Source organism: Hyperolius riggenbachi, chromosome 2 (genome assembly GCF_040937935.1).
Source record: "Hyperolius riggenbachi isolate aHypRig1 chromosome 2, aHypRig1.pri, whole genome shotgun sequence".
Taxonomy (NCBI): domain Eukaryota; kingdom Metazoa; phylum Chordata; class Amphibia; order Anura; family Hyperoliidae; genus Hyperolius; species Hyperolius riggenbachi.
Window position 1 is genome coordinate 40275100 of NC_090647.1, and position 16296 is coordinate 40291395.

At 44.2% G+C, this 16296-nt stretch overlaps 1 protein-coding gene across 5 annotated transcripts in view; it reads left to right on the top strand.

The window, feature by feature from the left end:
• Positions 1 to 16296, top strand: part of LOC137545451 (retinal guanylyl cyclase 2-like) — a 176149-nt gene that overhangs the window by 90000 nt on the left and 69853 nt on the right. For all 5 annotated transcript variants that reach the window (XM_068266680.1, XM_068266675.1, XM_068266679.1 and 2 more), the window contains exons 7-8: positions 6704 to 6820; positions 15838 to 15918. In XM_068266680.1, coding sequence (XP_068122781.1) covers positions 6704 to 6820; positions 15838 to 15918 — 198 coding nt within the window. The remainder of the gene's footprint in view (positions 1 to 6703; positions 6821 to 15837; positions 15919 to 16296) is intronic.

The following is a 16296-nucleotide window of genomic DNA, read 5'->3' on the forward strand; positions in this document are numbered from 1 at the left end:
TGCATGCTACTGTAATTAAAATCCATGTAACTTATTTGCCCATTTGTCCCGGTTATTACACCATTTAAATTATGTCCCTATCACAATGTTTGGCACAAATACTTTATTTGGAAATAAAGGTGCATTTTTTCAGTTTTGCGTCCCTAATTACAAGCCCATAGTTTATAAAGTAACAGTAATATACTCTCTTGATATAAATATTTAAAGAGTTCAGTCCCTATGTGTAACGATTGTGGAACTCTCTCCGTGATTAGCGCACAGGACGTGCGCTGACACTGCGGAAATCCTCCACAAGCGTATAATTTGAGGGAACCCAGCCAAAAGTACAATGCACCTGTAAAGGGAAATTCCTGTCGACAGGTGGAGCTGTGGAGTGCAGAGGAACAGCTCCTCTGCCATGCCACAGATGCCAGACAGGAATTGTACGAAGGGAAGAAACGCAGGGCAAGATAGCCCTGAAAGAGAGAGATCAAAGAGACAGAGGGTATGTGTGTCTACCAATCTAGTCGCCACCCTGCGACGATGAACACACAACCATGAAGACCAGGTGAGAAGGCAATCGCCAGAGATGGTGATTGCTAACAGCGATACAAGACCGAATAAGCACAGATGAGGAATGTATGTATGTCCACCAATCTAGCCGCCAACCTGCGACGGTGGACACACAACAGAGGAAACCAAGTGAGAGCGCAATCGCAAGAGAAGCGATTGCGAAAGAGAATGAGCACAGAGACAGAATGTATGTATGTTCCCCAATCTAGTCGCCAACCCGCGACGGTGCACACACAACAGCAGAAACGAAGTAGGAACGCAATCGCGAGAGAGGCGACTGCCCGAGGTGACACAAGGCTTAAGCAAGACAGCAAAGGCACAGCAATAATACAATGAGAAGATAAGGAAAATAACAAACGCTAACTAAACGCGAACACCGCACTCATTCGCAACAGCGAACGCGTTTACTGCGCGGTCTCCGCATGTTAAGCACAACAGAGACAAGCACGCCTAACTAACCACCGACAGACAAACATGAAACAGAGGACGCGAGCGCTTGCTTAACGGTTACCTCACCGAGCCTCCAGCAAGCGTTCGTATCAGACAAGACAGATACACGAAAACAGGAATAAGTGAGAGATACGATCCACTGCTCTTTCTGCCAGAGCGAGTGTGATCCAAGTATAGAAACAGAGCGAGCTGTATCCACTGCTCTTTCCGTCAGAGCAAGTGCGATCCAAGTACAGCAAGAGAGTTGTAGACCAGAAGGATTCACAGCCGCTACTGCTAGAGGCTAGTGTGATCCAAGCACGACAGACAGACAGAACAGGCAATACAAATAATACAATCCTGTCTGCTCTAGCAAAGATGCCTAATGCAGTCCCAGGAATTACTCTAAGTTAATCTTCAAACGATAAGCATGGCTGACACTCCAAGAGTGTTTCACAGGACAAACCCGTATGACCAGCGAAGTACTGTGGAATCACATGGTATATATAGAGCAAGCCTACAAAGGATGTGGCTAGGCAATTTGCATGACAAACGTATGCAAATTCCTCAGCAGCAGCAAGCTGCAAAACTGACAAAAGGTCTCCTTTCCAGAGACCTGCAGAATGCAGACCTGAACAGTGGTCAAAAAGCTGCCTGCCTGCGCAGGCAGCTGAGCGGATCATTACACTATGGTAACTATTGATGTTTTGTTTTGTTTTTTTAATTGTAATTTTTTTTATTACAAGTGTGGGAGCTAATGAGTTAATTTATAATGTAAACTAATGTATTTGTATATGAAAAATGTTTTTGGGTGTAGTTTTACTTTTTGGCCACAAGATGGCTACATTAACTTTTTGTGAATGCGTACTGTAAGCGTCGGAAGTACGCTTGCAGAAAGTTCAGGGAGGCTGGGAAACTGATTTTTTTCACAATGATCGCGCTGCTTCTCATAGAAGCAGCAGATCATTGCTGGGAGGCAGAGATTAACGAACGGGAATGGTTTTCCCGTTCATTGATCTCCGGGCAAGCGGGCGGCGGCGTGCACGAACACGGGAGCGCGCACATGCAAGCGGGAGGGCGGACAGCGCCGGCAGCGGCGGGGGGTGCGTATATCTACGCTCCGGACGGGGAACTGAAGTCCAAAGGAGCGTAGATATACTGTACCCCCTGCGGCGAAGTGGTTAATAGTGATGATCATAATCTGCTAAATACATTTACACAAAATTTCATGTAAATTTCTTTGCAATCACACCATACGTAATTACGATTTGGACATTAAACTGATTCAACAAGTTAAGAAAAATTCAGAGAGACTTTTAGCTTTTAAAATGCGAAGGAAAAATTAGTTTAAAAATTACTTTTCCTTTGTATTTTTAAAATCGATTTTTTTTCAAAAACTACAAGGTCTTTGTGAAAAAATTGTTCTCACTATCCCCCTTAACGTACGTAGCAATTTTGGTTACCATAGCATGTATTGAAGATTTGCAATTAAAGGGCAACTGTAGTGAGGGGTATATGGAGGCTGCCATATTTATTTCCATCTAAGCAATGCCAGTTGCCTGGTTATCCTGCTGATCCTCTGCCTCTAATACTTTTAGTCATAGCCCCTGAACAAGCATGCAGAAGATCAGGTGTTTCTGACATTATTCTTAGATCTGACAAGATTAGCTTCATGCTTGTTTCTGGTGTGATTCAGACACTACTGCAGCCAAATAGACCTGCGCCCTGCCAGGCAACCAGTATTGTTTAAAGGGAAGGTTCAGGGAGGGTGGCTAAAAAATAAAAATCAATTTCCACTTACCTGGGGCTTCCTCCAGCCCGTGGCAGGCAGGAGGTGCCCTCGCCGCCGCTCCGCAGGCTCCCGGTGGTCTCCGGTGGCCGACCCGACCTGGCCAGGCTGGCTGCCAAGGCCTGGCACTTCTGCGTCCCACGTCGGCGCACTGACGTCATCGGACGTCCGCCGGGCTGTACTGCGCAGGCGCAGAACTACTGCGCCTGCGCAGTACAGCCCGGAGGACTTCCGATGACGTCAGTGCGCCGACGTGGGACGCAGAAGTGCCGGGCCTTGGAGCGCAGAAGAGCCCGACCTGGCAGCCGGCCTGGCCAGGTCGGGTCAGCCACCGGAGACCACCGGGAGCCTGCGGAGCGGCGGCGAGGGCACCTCCTGCCTGCCACGGGCTGGAGGAAGCCCCAGGTAAGTGCAAATTGATTTTTGTTTTTTAACCACCCTCCCTGAACCTTCCCTTTAAAAGGAAATACATAAGGCAGCCTCCACACCCCTCTCACTTCAGTTGCCCTTTAAGTAAGTCGGTACGAAAATACATGAAAATAACGCAAAATTACAAAATTATGGTTCATTTTCAAACAAAATTAATTGTGATTTTTCCTGAAATTTTGCCTTACGATTTCGCATGGCAATTGCAAATTACAATGTGAAATTACGAACATGCAAAATTTGTGCTCATCATAAAAAAATAACTTCATTGGTATTCACGGGAAAATAGCAATGTGAAATTTTGCATACAAACGCATGTATAAATCACACATATGTGCATAAAAGTTTCTACAAGAAAGAATACAAAACATTTTGAATATAGAATCGTGCAGATGACAACTTGCAGGCAAAGAATGCAAACAGACCCCAGAACGACAGATTCCAGCAACCGTGTGCTAATCACATGCTGGGACGTGTAGTTCATTAGCTGGCTGCGTAAGCTTTCCCCAGGCTTCATGTCCTGATTCTATAGCGGAAATAAGAGACACAGAGTCTGGACGCGGATTATAAACATGTCATATGTCCCTTTGCATTAGGGAGGATTACGTCTATATTTTCTCACAAACAGCGTTTTGTAAGCTTGCTAGAAAGTGATGGTAAATCCTAAAGGATACTAATGCCGGGGTTACTCAAGAGTGACCTAGATTCATCAACCATTCTGGAATCAGCAAATTAGTGTCTGTAGCTGTGTGAGGGCTGGTGCACACCAAGTGTTTTTGGCAGCATTTTCAAAACCGCTGCCGCCTGTGAGAACGCTTGGCTAATGTATCTCAATGGGATGGTGCACACCAGCGGTTTGAGGTTTTTAGCAAACCGCAAACGTGCCTCATGCTGCATTTTTCAGATGCGTTTCTGCCTCAATGTAAAGTATAGGGAAAGCTCAAACCGCTCTGAAAAACGCTAGATCAGAGCGGTTTTCCAGGCGTTTTTTTTTTGTTACAGAAGCTGTTCAGTGACAGCTTTACTGTAACAATATATGAAATCTGTTACACAAAAATGCTCCAAAAAACACTAGACATGTTTAGAAAACCTCTCTAAACATGCCCAGAATCGCTCTGAAAAACTCTAGCGTTTTGCGGATCTGCTAGAGGTTTTTGGTGTGCACTGGGCCTCAGTGTGTTTTCAGGTCCTCTAGTAAGGAGTACAACTTGGCCTTAGGTACGGTGACCAGACGTCCCGCTTTAGCCGGGACGCGTCCCGGATTCGGGGGTCCCCTGTCCCAGGCTGAGTGATGTCCCAGGAAACGTCCCGCTTTTAGCCGAGGGACATCCCGGCCTCGGGACTCTGGCCATTGTCCGATTGCATTAACTGGCCGCAGTGTCTGATAGAGGCCGCGCCAGTTCATAGCCCGCAGCCCCGCTCCAGCCTGCATAGTCTTCCAGCAGGCAGAGCAGGGCTATGGGAAGATGGCGTCCGAAGCCCTGTACTGTAAACTATTTGTGTCTCCAGTACAGGGCTTCGGGAGCCATCTTCCCATAGCCCTGCTATTCCATTCAGCGCGGGAGATATGCAGGAGAATCGTTCGGGGAGCTGCACACCAGAGGCCGGCCGGGTGAGGGGACTTCTGTGTCAGGTGAGTAAATTAATTTTTTTGCAGGTAAAATGCTGCCCAGGGCCCACTGTACTATTATTTTCTGCTGAAATGTTGCCCACATTGCGTTATCTTCTGCTGAAATGTTGCTAGCGGTCTGAGGTTTTAAGCAAACCGCAAACGTGCCTCCTGCAGCATTTTTGAGATGCGTTTCTGCCTCAATGTAAAGTATAGGAAAAGCTCAAACTGCTCTGAAAAATGCTAGATCAGAGCGGTTTTCCAGGTGTTTTTGTTACAGAAGCTGTTCAGTAACAGCTTCACTGTAACAGTATTTGTAATCTGCTACACAAAAAACACTCCAAAAAACTATAGGCATGTTTAGAAAACCTCTCTAAACATGCCTAAAATCGCTCTGAAAACCTGCTTCAAAAACCTCTAGCGGTTTGCGGATCTGCTAGAGGTTTCTGGTGTGCACTGGGCCTCAGTTCATTTGTAGCATCAAAAAGCAGATTGTGTGAAAGCCCATACACAACCGACACGGCCACCTCCCCCCAAATCTAAATGCGACCAATTTGAGGCCGAAATTGGCCGCATGTATGGCTCAGACATGCTGGAAGATCTTGGGCGGATATGCTTGATCTGGTGCGCAACAGTTACAGAGCGCGATAATAAACAATGAACGCAATTGAAGCCCCCGTTAGCTTCCCTCTAAATGTACATGCAGCCCCCCCAGTGCCCATGCTTTAATACTTTTCCTGTCTGGTGTCTGCCGCTCTGTCCAGGCGCCCCGTGTGCAATGCGCAGGCAACCATGCGGGGCGTGAAACTGGATAAGGAGTGCGGACACAGCGCGACGGACACCAAACAGGTAGAGTGCTAATACACAAGCACTGGGGGGCTACATATACATTTAGGGCAGTGGTCAGGAACCTTTTTGGCTGAGAGAGCCATAAACACCACATATTTTAAAATGTCTGTGAGAGCCATACAATGTTTCAAAGTGGGACAGTGCGCATGCGCAGCATGTAGCCATGGTGATGTGTATACAGTTGATGCATCGGGCAACATAAGTGTCGGACACATCTTCAGCTTCTCTTGGGTTTCAGCAACATCAGCAATTTCCCCGAGAGCCAGACAGGAGAAATACCGACTAACAGCTTGTACAATTAGCTAGCTGACTTGGGGGGTTGATTCACTTTGTAGGATGAGATCCCCACACTTTGGCCCACTTAGTTGACAGACAGCCTATTGGGCCAATCAAAATGCGGGGATCTCGTCCTACAAAGTCACTGGACCTGACAGGGTACAGAGTGAGACAATTGAAGCAGCTGTTAGTTTTGGAGGGAGCACGCGTAAGTTAGTAGTGCATGCTATAGCAGTAGCGTGCCTACTTTGAAAATTGTACTTGCGCTGCCACACTAAGCTGCGCTACTTCAGCAGTGTAGCTTAGTGAATTAACCCCTACTGATTTGTCTGTGAGCCAGATGCAGCCATCAAAAGAGGCACATCTGGCTCCCGAGCCATAGGTTCCCTACCCCTGATTTAGAGGGAAGCTGATAGGGGCTTCCGTTGTGTTCATCATTCACAATTATTGCGTACTGTTACCGCCACGTACCCGATCAAGCCGGCCCGAGATTTTCCAGCATGTCCAATCGATACGTGTGACCAATTTAGGCCTGAAGTTGTCGCATCGTTGATTGGGCATGCTTTAGGCATTACCGATTTTCATCCGATTCGATAATAATTATTGGATCGGATGGTCGATTAGCCACCAATTCTATAGATGTATGGCCACCTTTCGGCAGCATAATAGGCGTAAAAGTGGTCATAAAAGTGTCTGATGGGTTAATATTGGGGCTGCCTTATCTTGTCTTGTGCTGAGCAAACTTTTTAACTTCTTTTCCTTTTCCTTTGCAGAAAATCAATATCGACAACCTCAGCGATGACTGCAAAAGCCTAAAATCCCTCACCCGATCCTTGTCGACAAAAAGCGTAGGAGTCACGTATGAGAACTCCAATGTGGCCATATACGAGGTGAGAGATTTGCAATCTACAGTTTGATAAAAGGCCTATTTCCACTAGCTGCGAATCGCAGAGGTTTTCTGCACGCGATTGCGGATACGGAATCGCAGACTATTGAAAGCAATTGTCTGCATCCGAATCACGCGTGGCCCCCAAAATCAGTGCCGCTTCAGGTTTTTACCGACCGCATTTAACCATTTCAGCCCGTGGGGATTTTTCACCTCATGCATCAGAGCAATTTTCACCTCCCATTCATTCGCTAATAACTTTATCACTACTTATCACAATTTATTGATCTATATCTTGTTTTTTCCGCCACTAATTAGGCTTTCTTTGGGTGGTACATTTTGCTAAGAATTATTTTTTTATAAATGCATTTTAACAGGATTAATAAAAAAAAAATGGAAAAAATTCATTATTTCTCAGTTTTTGGCCATTATAGCTTTAAAATAATCCACGCTACCATAATTAAAACCAATGTATTTTATTTGCCCGTTTGTCTCGGTTACCTATCACAATGTATGGCGGCAATATTTTATTTGAAAATAAAGGTGCATTTTTTCCATTTTGCGTCCATCAATATTTACAAGCTTATAATTAAAAAAATGATCGTAAAATATACCCCCTTCAAATGCATATTTAAAAAGTTCAGACCCTTAGGTAACTATTTATGTCTTTTTTTTTTTATTGTAATTTTTTTTTTTTTATTTCCATTAAAAATTTTATTTGGGTAATATTTTGGTGTGGAAAATAAACAGTTAATTTTTAATGTTATTATATGTGTAAATTGTAATGTAAAAAATATGTAGATGTAGTTTACTATTTGGCCACAAGAGTTTTTTTTCCCTCCTTGTGCTTCTCGCTAAGCGTAAGCACAAGGGGGATGCAGAAATTTTCAGGTGCAGAAAGACTGAAGCTTCTTGTAAGAGCGCTTCGGTTTTTCTGCTGGGGAAACGGATCGGTGATCGGGAACCATGTTCCCGTTCACTGATCCCAGGGCTACCGGGGGACAACACGGGGGCGCGTGCGGGAGCGCGCCCCGAAGCGCGGCACCAAAGCAGAGCAGCCGCCCGGACGTGAGCTTCACATCCGGGCGGCAGAAATGGTTAATCTGCTATAGCTGTGCATGGATAGTGTAATGTTTAAGGGCTCTGCCTCTGGTACAGGAGACCTGCATTTGAACCTTGGCTCTTCCTGATCAGTAAGCAGCACCTCTTTAGTAGGAGACTTTGATCAAGATACCCTAACACTGCTACTGCCTGTAGAGCGCACCCTAGTGGATGCAGCTTGACTTTGCTTTGACTCTGCCAGAAGAGAAGTACAATATAAATGCTGTTTGTCCTTCTCGTTACTATGGCGATTCAGATAGGACTTTGCTTCAGCATGGGTGCCACAACCGGCTTCGGAAACCCACCCTTAAGGTGGCCACACATTTTACATTTTTTTTCTATTAGATTCTACCCCAATTGGATTAAAATGTACCGAAACAAAAAAAAATTCAATCGAGAAATCTGATCAAATTTCCAATTTTATTCGATTTTTTTTAGATTTTACATGTTGGAAAATTCAAACAAACTTTCCCAAGAATTGTATGGTGTGTTATGGATTGTCAGATTGTATTCAATCGGAATAACTTGTATATACTGTAACTATTCAGTACACACCAAATGATGGATAGATGGAATTATGAAAGAGCGTATATATACTGTATGTATACAATGAAAAGATGGAGAGTGTGTTATGGTATGTTTGAAAATAATGCAGGTGGAATTGTGTTGTTTTTTTAGAAGTACAGACTAACCAGCAAGCTCATGGTGACCCAGAACTCATTGGAGTGTGTAAGGGACCACAATGGTCCTAAAAGCCCCCTTACTAAGATGTTAAGAAAAACAAAAATTTGCTTTCCTAAAACAGAAAGAATTTGCGATGATTCAGGTTGGAGTGAGCTTGAGATGTCTCCCAGAGCACCACTGCTGAATATATGCAAATTAACCATTGTACCCTTAGAAGCTAAACACACCTCCAGAACCGCTGGATTGCAATGATGTGTCAGCTTGTTAAATTGTACAGAGCCATAATAATCCAACATGCATACATTTTTTAGAAGTGGCATAGGTAATAGGAGTTTGCTGCTCTGAAAGCTGCCATTGCATTTTAATGCATAGCTACAGTATTTATATAATAAAATCTATCTAGTGATCACATCTCAGCTGTACACATACCAGAAGCAAAGAGAGCTCAGTTTCAGCACTTTGCTAATGTTTGCTAAATGTATCTGACAAAGGAATGTAAACAAAAGATAATCTTATCACCTCTTCAGCTGTGACCAGAAGCTGTCCACTGAAGCAAAGCATTTTCAGCTGAAGAACAAAGTGCTGTGTTTAACTGTTGGAATGCTGTTCTGATACAACTTTTTTTCTCCGTGGTAGTAGATTTTATGCTGTGAAAAATCTTTTAGAACAAAGAGGAATTGCTGGGTTTCATACTTTAAAGACTAGTGTCTTTTTTTTCTCCAAAACGAGAAGTGAGCACTTTGATTGGCTCACAGTTATCACGGGGTCAGCAGCCAATAAAATTGGCTCCTGACTGAGATACGAAGCTCTGCACAGCACAGAGGAGGAGTTCTGGTTCACCATGAGCTTGCTGGGCAATCTGTAAGTGTGGGTGTTACAAACCCTACTCCATAGAGCCAAATTAATCCATGCCATGCACTGATGAGGATCAACCAATCCAAAACAGTCTGTATGCATGTTGGATTATTGTGGATTTGTACAAATAACAAGCTAACACATCATTGCATTCCAGCGGATGTGGAGGTGTGCTTAGCTTACAGGGACAACAAAGGATGATTTGCATATTCAGCAGTGATGCATTGTGGTACACCTCAGAGATCACCTTAATAATCACAAATACCTTCATAAGAAGGCAACATTTTGTTTTACATAACAACTTAGGCTGGGATACACACTTGTCCTTCAGTTTTTCTGCATGCATTTTCTGCATGTAGCGTGGACCGGAGGGGTTGGCCCTAGAGCTGCGCAGCCGCATTCACGGCCAGGCGGACTGCGCAGCCGCGGCCAGAGGAAGCGGCCATCTTTGGAGGGGAAGGAGAGCCCGACCCGGGCCGTGGGGTCGGGAGCCGGCCCGGGGGGATAATGAGCGGGGGAACCCGGCGGAGCGGCACGGAGGGCGCGGACGGCGTCCTCCGTGCCTGAAACGGAGAGGCAAGTAATTAACTTTTTTTACACAGTTGGCCTTAGTCCTATAAAGAGAATCTGTACTCTAATATTCTTACACTGAAAAGCATACCATTCTATTCCTTATTTTCTCCTGTGCCTCTCTGTGCTGTTTCTGCCACTCTCTGCTGCAATCCTGGCTTGTAATTAACAGTTTTAGGCAGTGTTTACAAACAAACTAGCCAGCTTGTGATAGGCTCACATAAACAGAGTGTGTGAGTCATACAGAGTGTGCAGGGGCCTGCAGAGGGTGTGTATCGCTTCTATCCAATCACAAGCAGCCCTGCACATTCCACACGACATACACGACAGAGGAAAGGCGATTTTTTTGAAGATCGCCTCAGGCGGCAAAAAGTCTAGGGCCGGGCCTGCGTACACAGGTCATACTTACCTCCTGTGTAGTCTAATCCTCAATTTCTTTCTCATCTCCTGCGTCCCGTTTGTCCACTGTGATCAATGGAATTCTCCGTCCTCCATTTTGAAAATGGCCATTACTTCATAACAGTTTCCTGGTCAGCACACTGTTAAACTGTAATATCACCCACATGAGCCATAGGGAAACATGGACATTACCTTGCACATTCAGTTGTAACTGACACCAACTGATATACAACTGACAGCAACTGGTATATTTCAGTTCTGACAAAATCTTGTCATAACTAGAAGGGATCACTGTAAGAAGAAAATGGTGAGCTTCTGAGAGGAACTGATGGTGATGTAAGTATGTAATATTCATTTGCAGCTACATCATGTGTTGTTTATTTTAAATAATTTTACTCGCTTCAGGTTCCCTTTAAGAAATTATATTTTCTGTTACAGTAACCCTGTCAAAGGTTAATTGACTCACCCACTCACTTATTACGCCCATATCCCACTGTTTTCCAGGCCCCATAGGAAAAAGTGTATTGTCACTTTTTTAGCTGAACTTGCAAGTGATTGTGGGAGGAGTGACATTACCTCCCCTCCCCTCCTCCAGCCTAGTTGCACCAATCAGATTTTGCACCCATTATAGATAGGGAGGGGCTTTTTCCATGACATACCCACGCTGATGCCATCCAAGTTTCTGTTGCAAATAATAATAGAGGCTTGCAGCTGGAGTGTAGGTAAGTATTATATACAGCGTGGGCCATTTATATGGATACACCTTAATAAAATGGGAATGGTTGGTGATATTAACTTCCTGTATTAACTAACTGTAGCATGGGAGATGGGTGATCTCATAGGGTGTCTTGCATTGAAATCTGCTGCAATGACCCGGTTACTGCGTTCACCAGACATCAACACAATTTCTATCCGCTCCTCATGTGTTAATCTCGGCGACATGTCAATGGCTGTAAACAAAGAGAAACTTGTAAATAACTCATGAAATAATAAAGTTACGTTAAAACCAAGCACACCATTGTTTTTCTTGTGAAATTCTCAGTAAGTTTGCTGTGTCACATGACCCTCTTCCTATTGAAAAAACAAAAGTTGGATTCAAAATGACTGACTTCAAAATGGCCACCATGGTCACCAACCATCTTGAAAAGTTTCCCCCCTCACATATACTAATGTGCCACAAAGAGGAAGTTATTTATCACCAACCATTCCCATTTTATTAAGGTATATCCATATAAATGGCCCACCCTGTACACTTTGGCAATAATTAAAATGTAGTTTATAATGTTCTTTAGATATGTTAGACTGGCTTGAGGTAAGTTCTGAACAGGTTGAAAGCGTCTATTTTTTCAATTCAGTGTCATAAAAAATTATGAAGAGAGTTCATAAAAAAATGATCTCTCGATTTCAATGTGCAGCAAGTGAAGAATTTCCAGAACTGATGTTAGATTAAGATTGCACTTCATCGCAACCATGGATACAGTTCTGTTTGGAGTACAAAGTTTAAAAGTACAAAAAGCTAAAGCCTGTTACACAGTTTCAATTTTGATTAACCAATCACTGACCAATTTTCCCAACACCATGTAGGATGAGGGTCAACAGATATTGAACACTATGAGCACATTGTGTAGGTAAACCATCTTACTACATGGAGGTGGTAAAATTGGTCAGTGATTGGCCAATCATAATTAAAAAGTGTGTACCATTAAACTCCTAATTTCCTGAAAGGGTAATTAGCTGCACAGGTTAGTAGCCACTAACACGGAGCTAAAAAATAATGTTTGTCATTAATATATTGAGCAAGACTGAATAAGCTGTGTTAGCCAGCAAAAGTAAGGCCCGGTTCACATTAGCGGTGGCCGTCCGGAATCGCCGTGCCGGAGCCGGACCACTTTCAGAACGGACGGAACGGACGCACGGCATGGCAATGAAAGCCTATGCGTCCGTTCACATGCGTCCGTTCTGCCGGACCGGAGCCGGACCGGATCCGGGCCGGATCCGGACTCCGGCGTCCGTTCCAACATGCGCTATTTTTTGGTCCGGCTCCTCCGGCAGCCGTATCCGGAGCGGAGCCGGACTGCACCATCCGGCCAATACAAAGCAATGAGAGCCGGAGAGCGCACAACACACTGGCTACAAAAACCGGACGTTCTACCCCACTTCCTATGCATTTTGGATGGGGACCACATGGGCCCAGCGAAGAGTGGGGCAGCAGCGATTTCATGCTGGAGCTCTTTTTGCCAGCAACATGTCTGATATGTCTGAAGGAGGCGAACAACAGAGAGAATTCCCAGGTTTACGAGTAAAAAATGCCTGGATCCATGGTCCCAACTGCAGTCTCTGTATCCACGGATGGTCTCCACACGTCCACCTGTCTCCAACAATGACCCCAGACCCTTCTGCTGACCTCCCAGACCTCAGGTAATTAAAAGGATGTTATCTCCTTAAGAAACCGGATCCGGACCGCAACCGTGTTCACACCGCACGGAAACCGGATGCAAACGGACCGGATCCGGACCGGATCCGGATAGGAACCGTACGGATCAGGTCCGGGCCGGATACGGTGCGGTCCGGACATCCGGTGCGGTTTTTACTAAACCGCAAGTGTAAACGGGGCCTAAAATTTTCTTTTACAACTGGCGCAGTCATGATGGAATATGTCTGTCAGTAAAAGGACAAAGTGAACTATTTCACTGAACATATCAAATCAGTCAGAGAGGGGGAGATAAGTATGAAGGATAAAGTTGCAGAATGTTTTCAGGTTGCCTAGTCAACTTACATTATGGTTAAAAACAAAAAGTCAACATACATCATGCGCACAGAGTGCTTGGAGTGAGACAGTGGGACAGGTGATCCAAAGTGGGAGGATTGACGGGCGGGCACTACAGCCGTTTTGCATCACTGACGATTGGTGTCGTGCTTTGTCCGCACGTGGGGTTTGGCTCGTTCTGATGCAATGACAAGTCTTTGTGCACTACTGCTGCCTACGTCACTGCACTGTGCATCATCACCCACATCTCTATTACAGTTCACCCTGAATTCTTTAAATTGTAGGCCTCTTAAACACCCTATATACCCACCAATCTGAGGAAACCCCCTGATTTACCTTTGCAAATTTGTACACACACACACACACACACACACACTCAGACACACACACCACACACACACTCAGACACACACACAAACACACACACACACACACACACACACACACACACTCAGACACACACACACACACACACACACCACACACACACACACTCAGACACACACACACACACACACACACACACACACACACACACACACACACACACACACACTGTACACACACACACACACTCAGACACACACACACACACACACACACACACACCACAGACACACACCTACACACACACACACACACACCACACAGACACACACACACACACACACACACACACACACACCCCTCCCTGAACCCTGCTGGTTCGTATGCCATATCTCAGTAACCAGCAGGGCTCGGAGGCTGCAAATTTGCTCATAGGTGGATAGGGGGATCTCCTCCACCACACCTTCAAAATTTGGGGTGTGTAGGGTGTGTAAGAGGCTTACAATTTTAACCACTTTACCCCCGGCGGTACGAATTTCTCCGTCCCTTTTTTCCCTCCTAAAAACCCAGGGACGGAGAAATCCGTACCTTCCGCGCTCCCGCCGCTGTCCGCGCTACCGCCGCTCGTGCACGCCGCCGCAAGCTTGCCCGGAGATCAATGAACGGGAAAATCTATTCCCGTTCGTTGATCTAAGCCCCCGCAATGATCTGCTGCTTCTTTCAGAAACAGCGCGATCATTGTGAGTCTCCCAGCCTCCTACTGCTTCCTGTAAGCGTCCTTCCGGTCGCGTACAGGTCGCATGTAAACATACTCACTGTGGCCATCTTGTGTCCAAATAGTAAACTACACCCTAATGCATTTTACACATACAAATAAATTGTTTTACATAATAAATTAACTCATTACCTCCCACACTCCCCAATTTTTATTTTTTTTTTTTTTGTAATTTAAAAAAATATATATATATACAATAAAAAAAAAAAACATAAATAGTTACCTTAGGGACTGAACTTTTTAAATATTTATGTCAAGAGGGTATAACACTGTTACTTTATAAACTACGGGCTTGTAATTAGGGATGGACGCAAAACTGAAAAAAATGCACCTTTTTTTCCAAATAAAATATTGGGGCCAAACATTGTGATAGGGACATAATTTAAACGGTTTTATAATCGGGAATAATGGGCAAATAAATTTCATGGGTTTTAATTACAGTAGCATGCATTATTTAAAAACTATAATGGCCAAAAACTGAAAATAATAATTTTTTCCCACATTTTTTCCTATTTTCCCCATTAAAACACATTTAGAATAAAATAATTCTTGGCATAATGTCCCACCTAAAGAAAGCCTAATTGGTGGCGGAAAAAACAAGATATAGTTCATTTCATTGCAATAAGTAATAATAAAGTTATAGACGAATGAATGGACGGAGCGCTGAAAGGTGAAAATTGCTCTGGTGGTCAGGGGGTAAAACCCCTCAGTGGTGAAGTGGTTAAGTATTTAGAACTGTTTTGAACAATTTGAACTGTAATGAAGAATACACTGCGCATGCGCGTGATGATGCTCAGTGCAGTGACATAGGCAGCAGGAGAATAAAAGGATCCTTTTGATGCGTATTTTGATTGATGTACACTTGCAAACTTCCGCATGCGAACATGGTATTTTATAGACACGCATGCACTGTTTAATGCGTATGTTTATACACATTATAAGCTTAATTATGCGCATTAATATACAGTGTATAGTATGCGCATTGGCAAGTTTAATGCGGATTTTCAGGCGTAAGTAACGAGTTATTACATTACGCAATTTGGTTTACAAGTGTAGCACCGTAGCCATAATTACATTATACCCGTAATTTCGTAAAATACTACGCGAAGTTTAATGCGAAGTTTTACGATGCGAAAAACTTAGCGAAATTTGCGAAACGAAGTTTTTGTCCATTACGAGCACCACTGTTTAGCTCTCCTTATTTGGTATAATTCATGGTTTTAGCGCTCCTTATTTGACATAACTCATGGTTTAGCTCTCCTTATTTGATATAACTCATGGTTTAGTTCTCCTTATCTATTTATCTCATGAATTATCTCGCCTTATTTGTTTATCTCATGCATTAGCACTCTTTACAGTTAAGGTGAAAATAAGTAACCTTTGTGAATCAAACCCATTGTTATTGTGGAGGGGGTAGCATTTAGGCCAGAGCCAAAGGACCGTTCCTGCTGGCCAGAACAAGCTGCCCCCAAACACTGTGATTTATTGGCTTATTTATTAATGTACATAAAGCTACACATGTCATGTGATGTTGTTCTTACAGGGAGACTGGGTGTGGCTGAAGAAGTTTGCACAAGGACCTTACCACGAGCTGCGGCAGAGCGCAACTAGCACACTGCGCAAAGTAAGAAGCACATTTATGCACCTTATTAGGAATCTGATGTCTCTTTATCCTTGTGCTCACATAGCATACGTATTCAAGCTTAGGTAATACTTACAATAACTTAAAATGATAACGGCCCAAAGATGCACCGAGGTTTAGAGGACAAAAACCAGGGAAAAAATATATACTAAACCTGGTGCGTCTATAGTGCAAGGGCGTCTTGTTGATCCCCCCCAATTATTGTGTACCTCTTTTGTACCCTTTTTACGTCTTGTGTTCCCCTATGTCCTCCTGTCCCCTTTGTGTCCCTCTTGTGTCCTCCTGTGTCCCCGTTTTTGTCCTCCAAGGCCTTGATTTACTAACCGGCACTAAGCCGGTTAGAGTGCCCTATCACTTAGT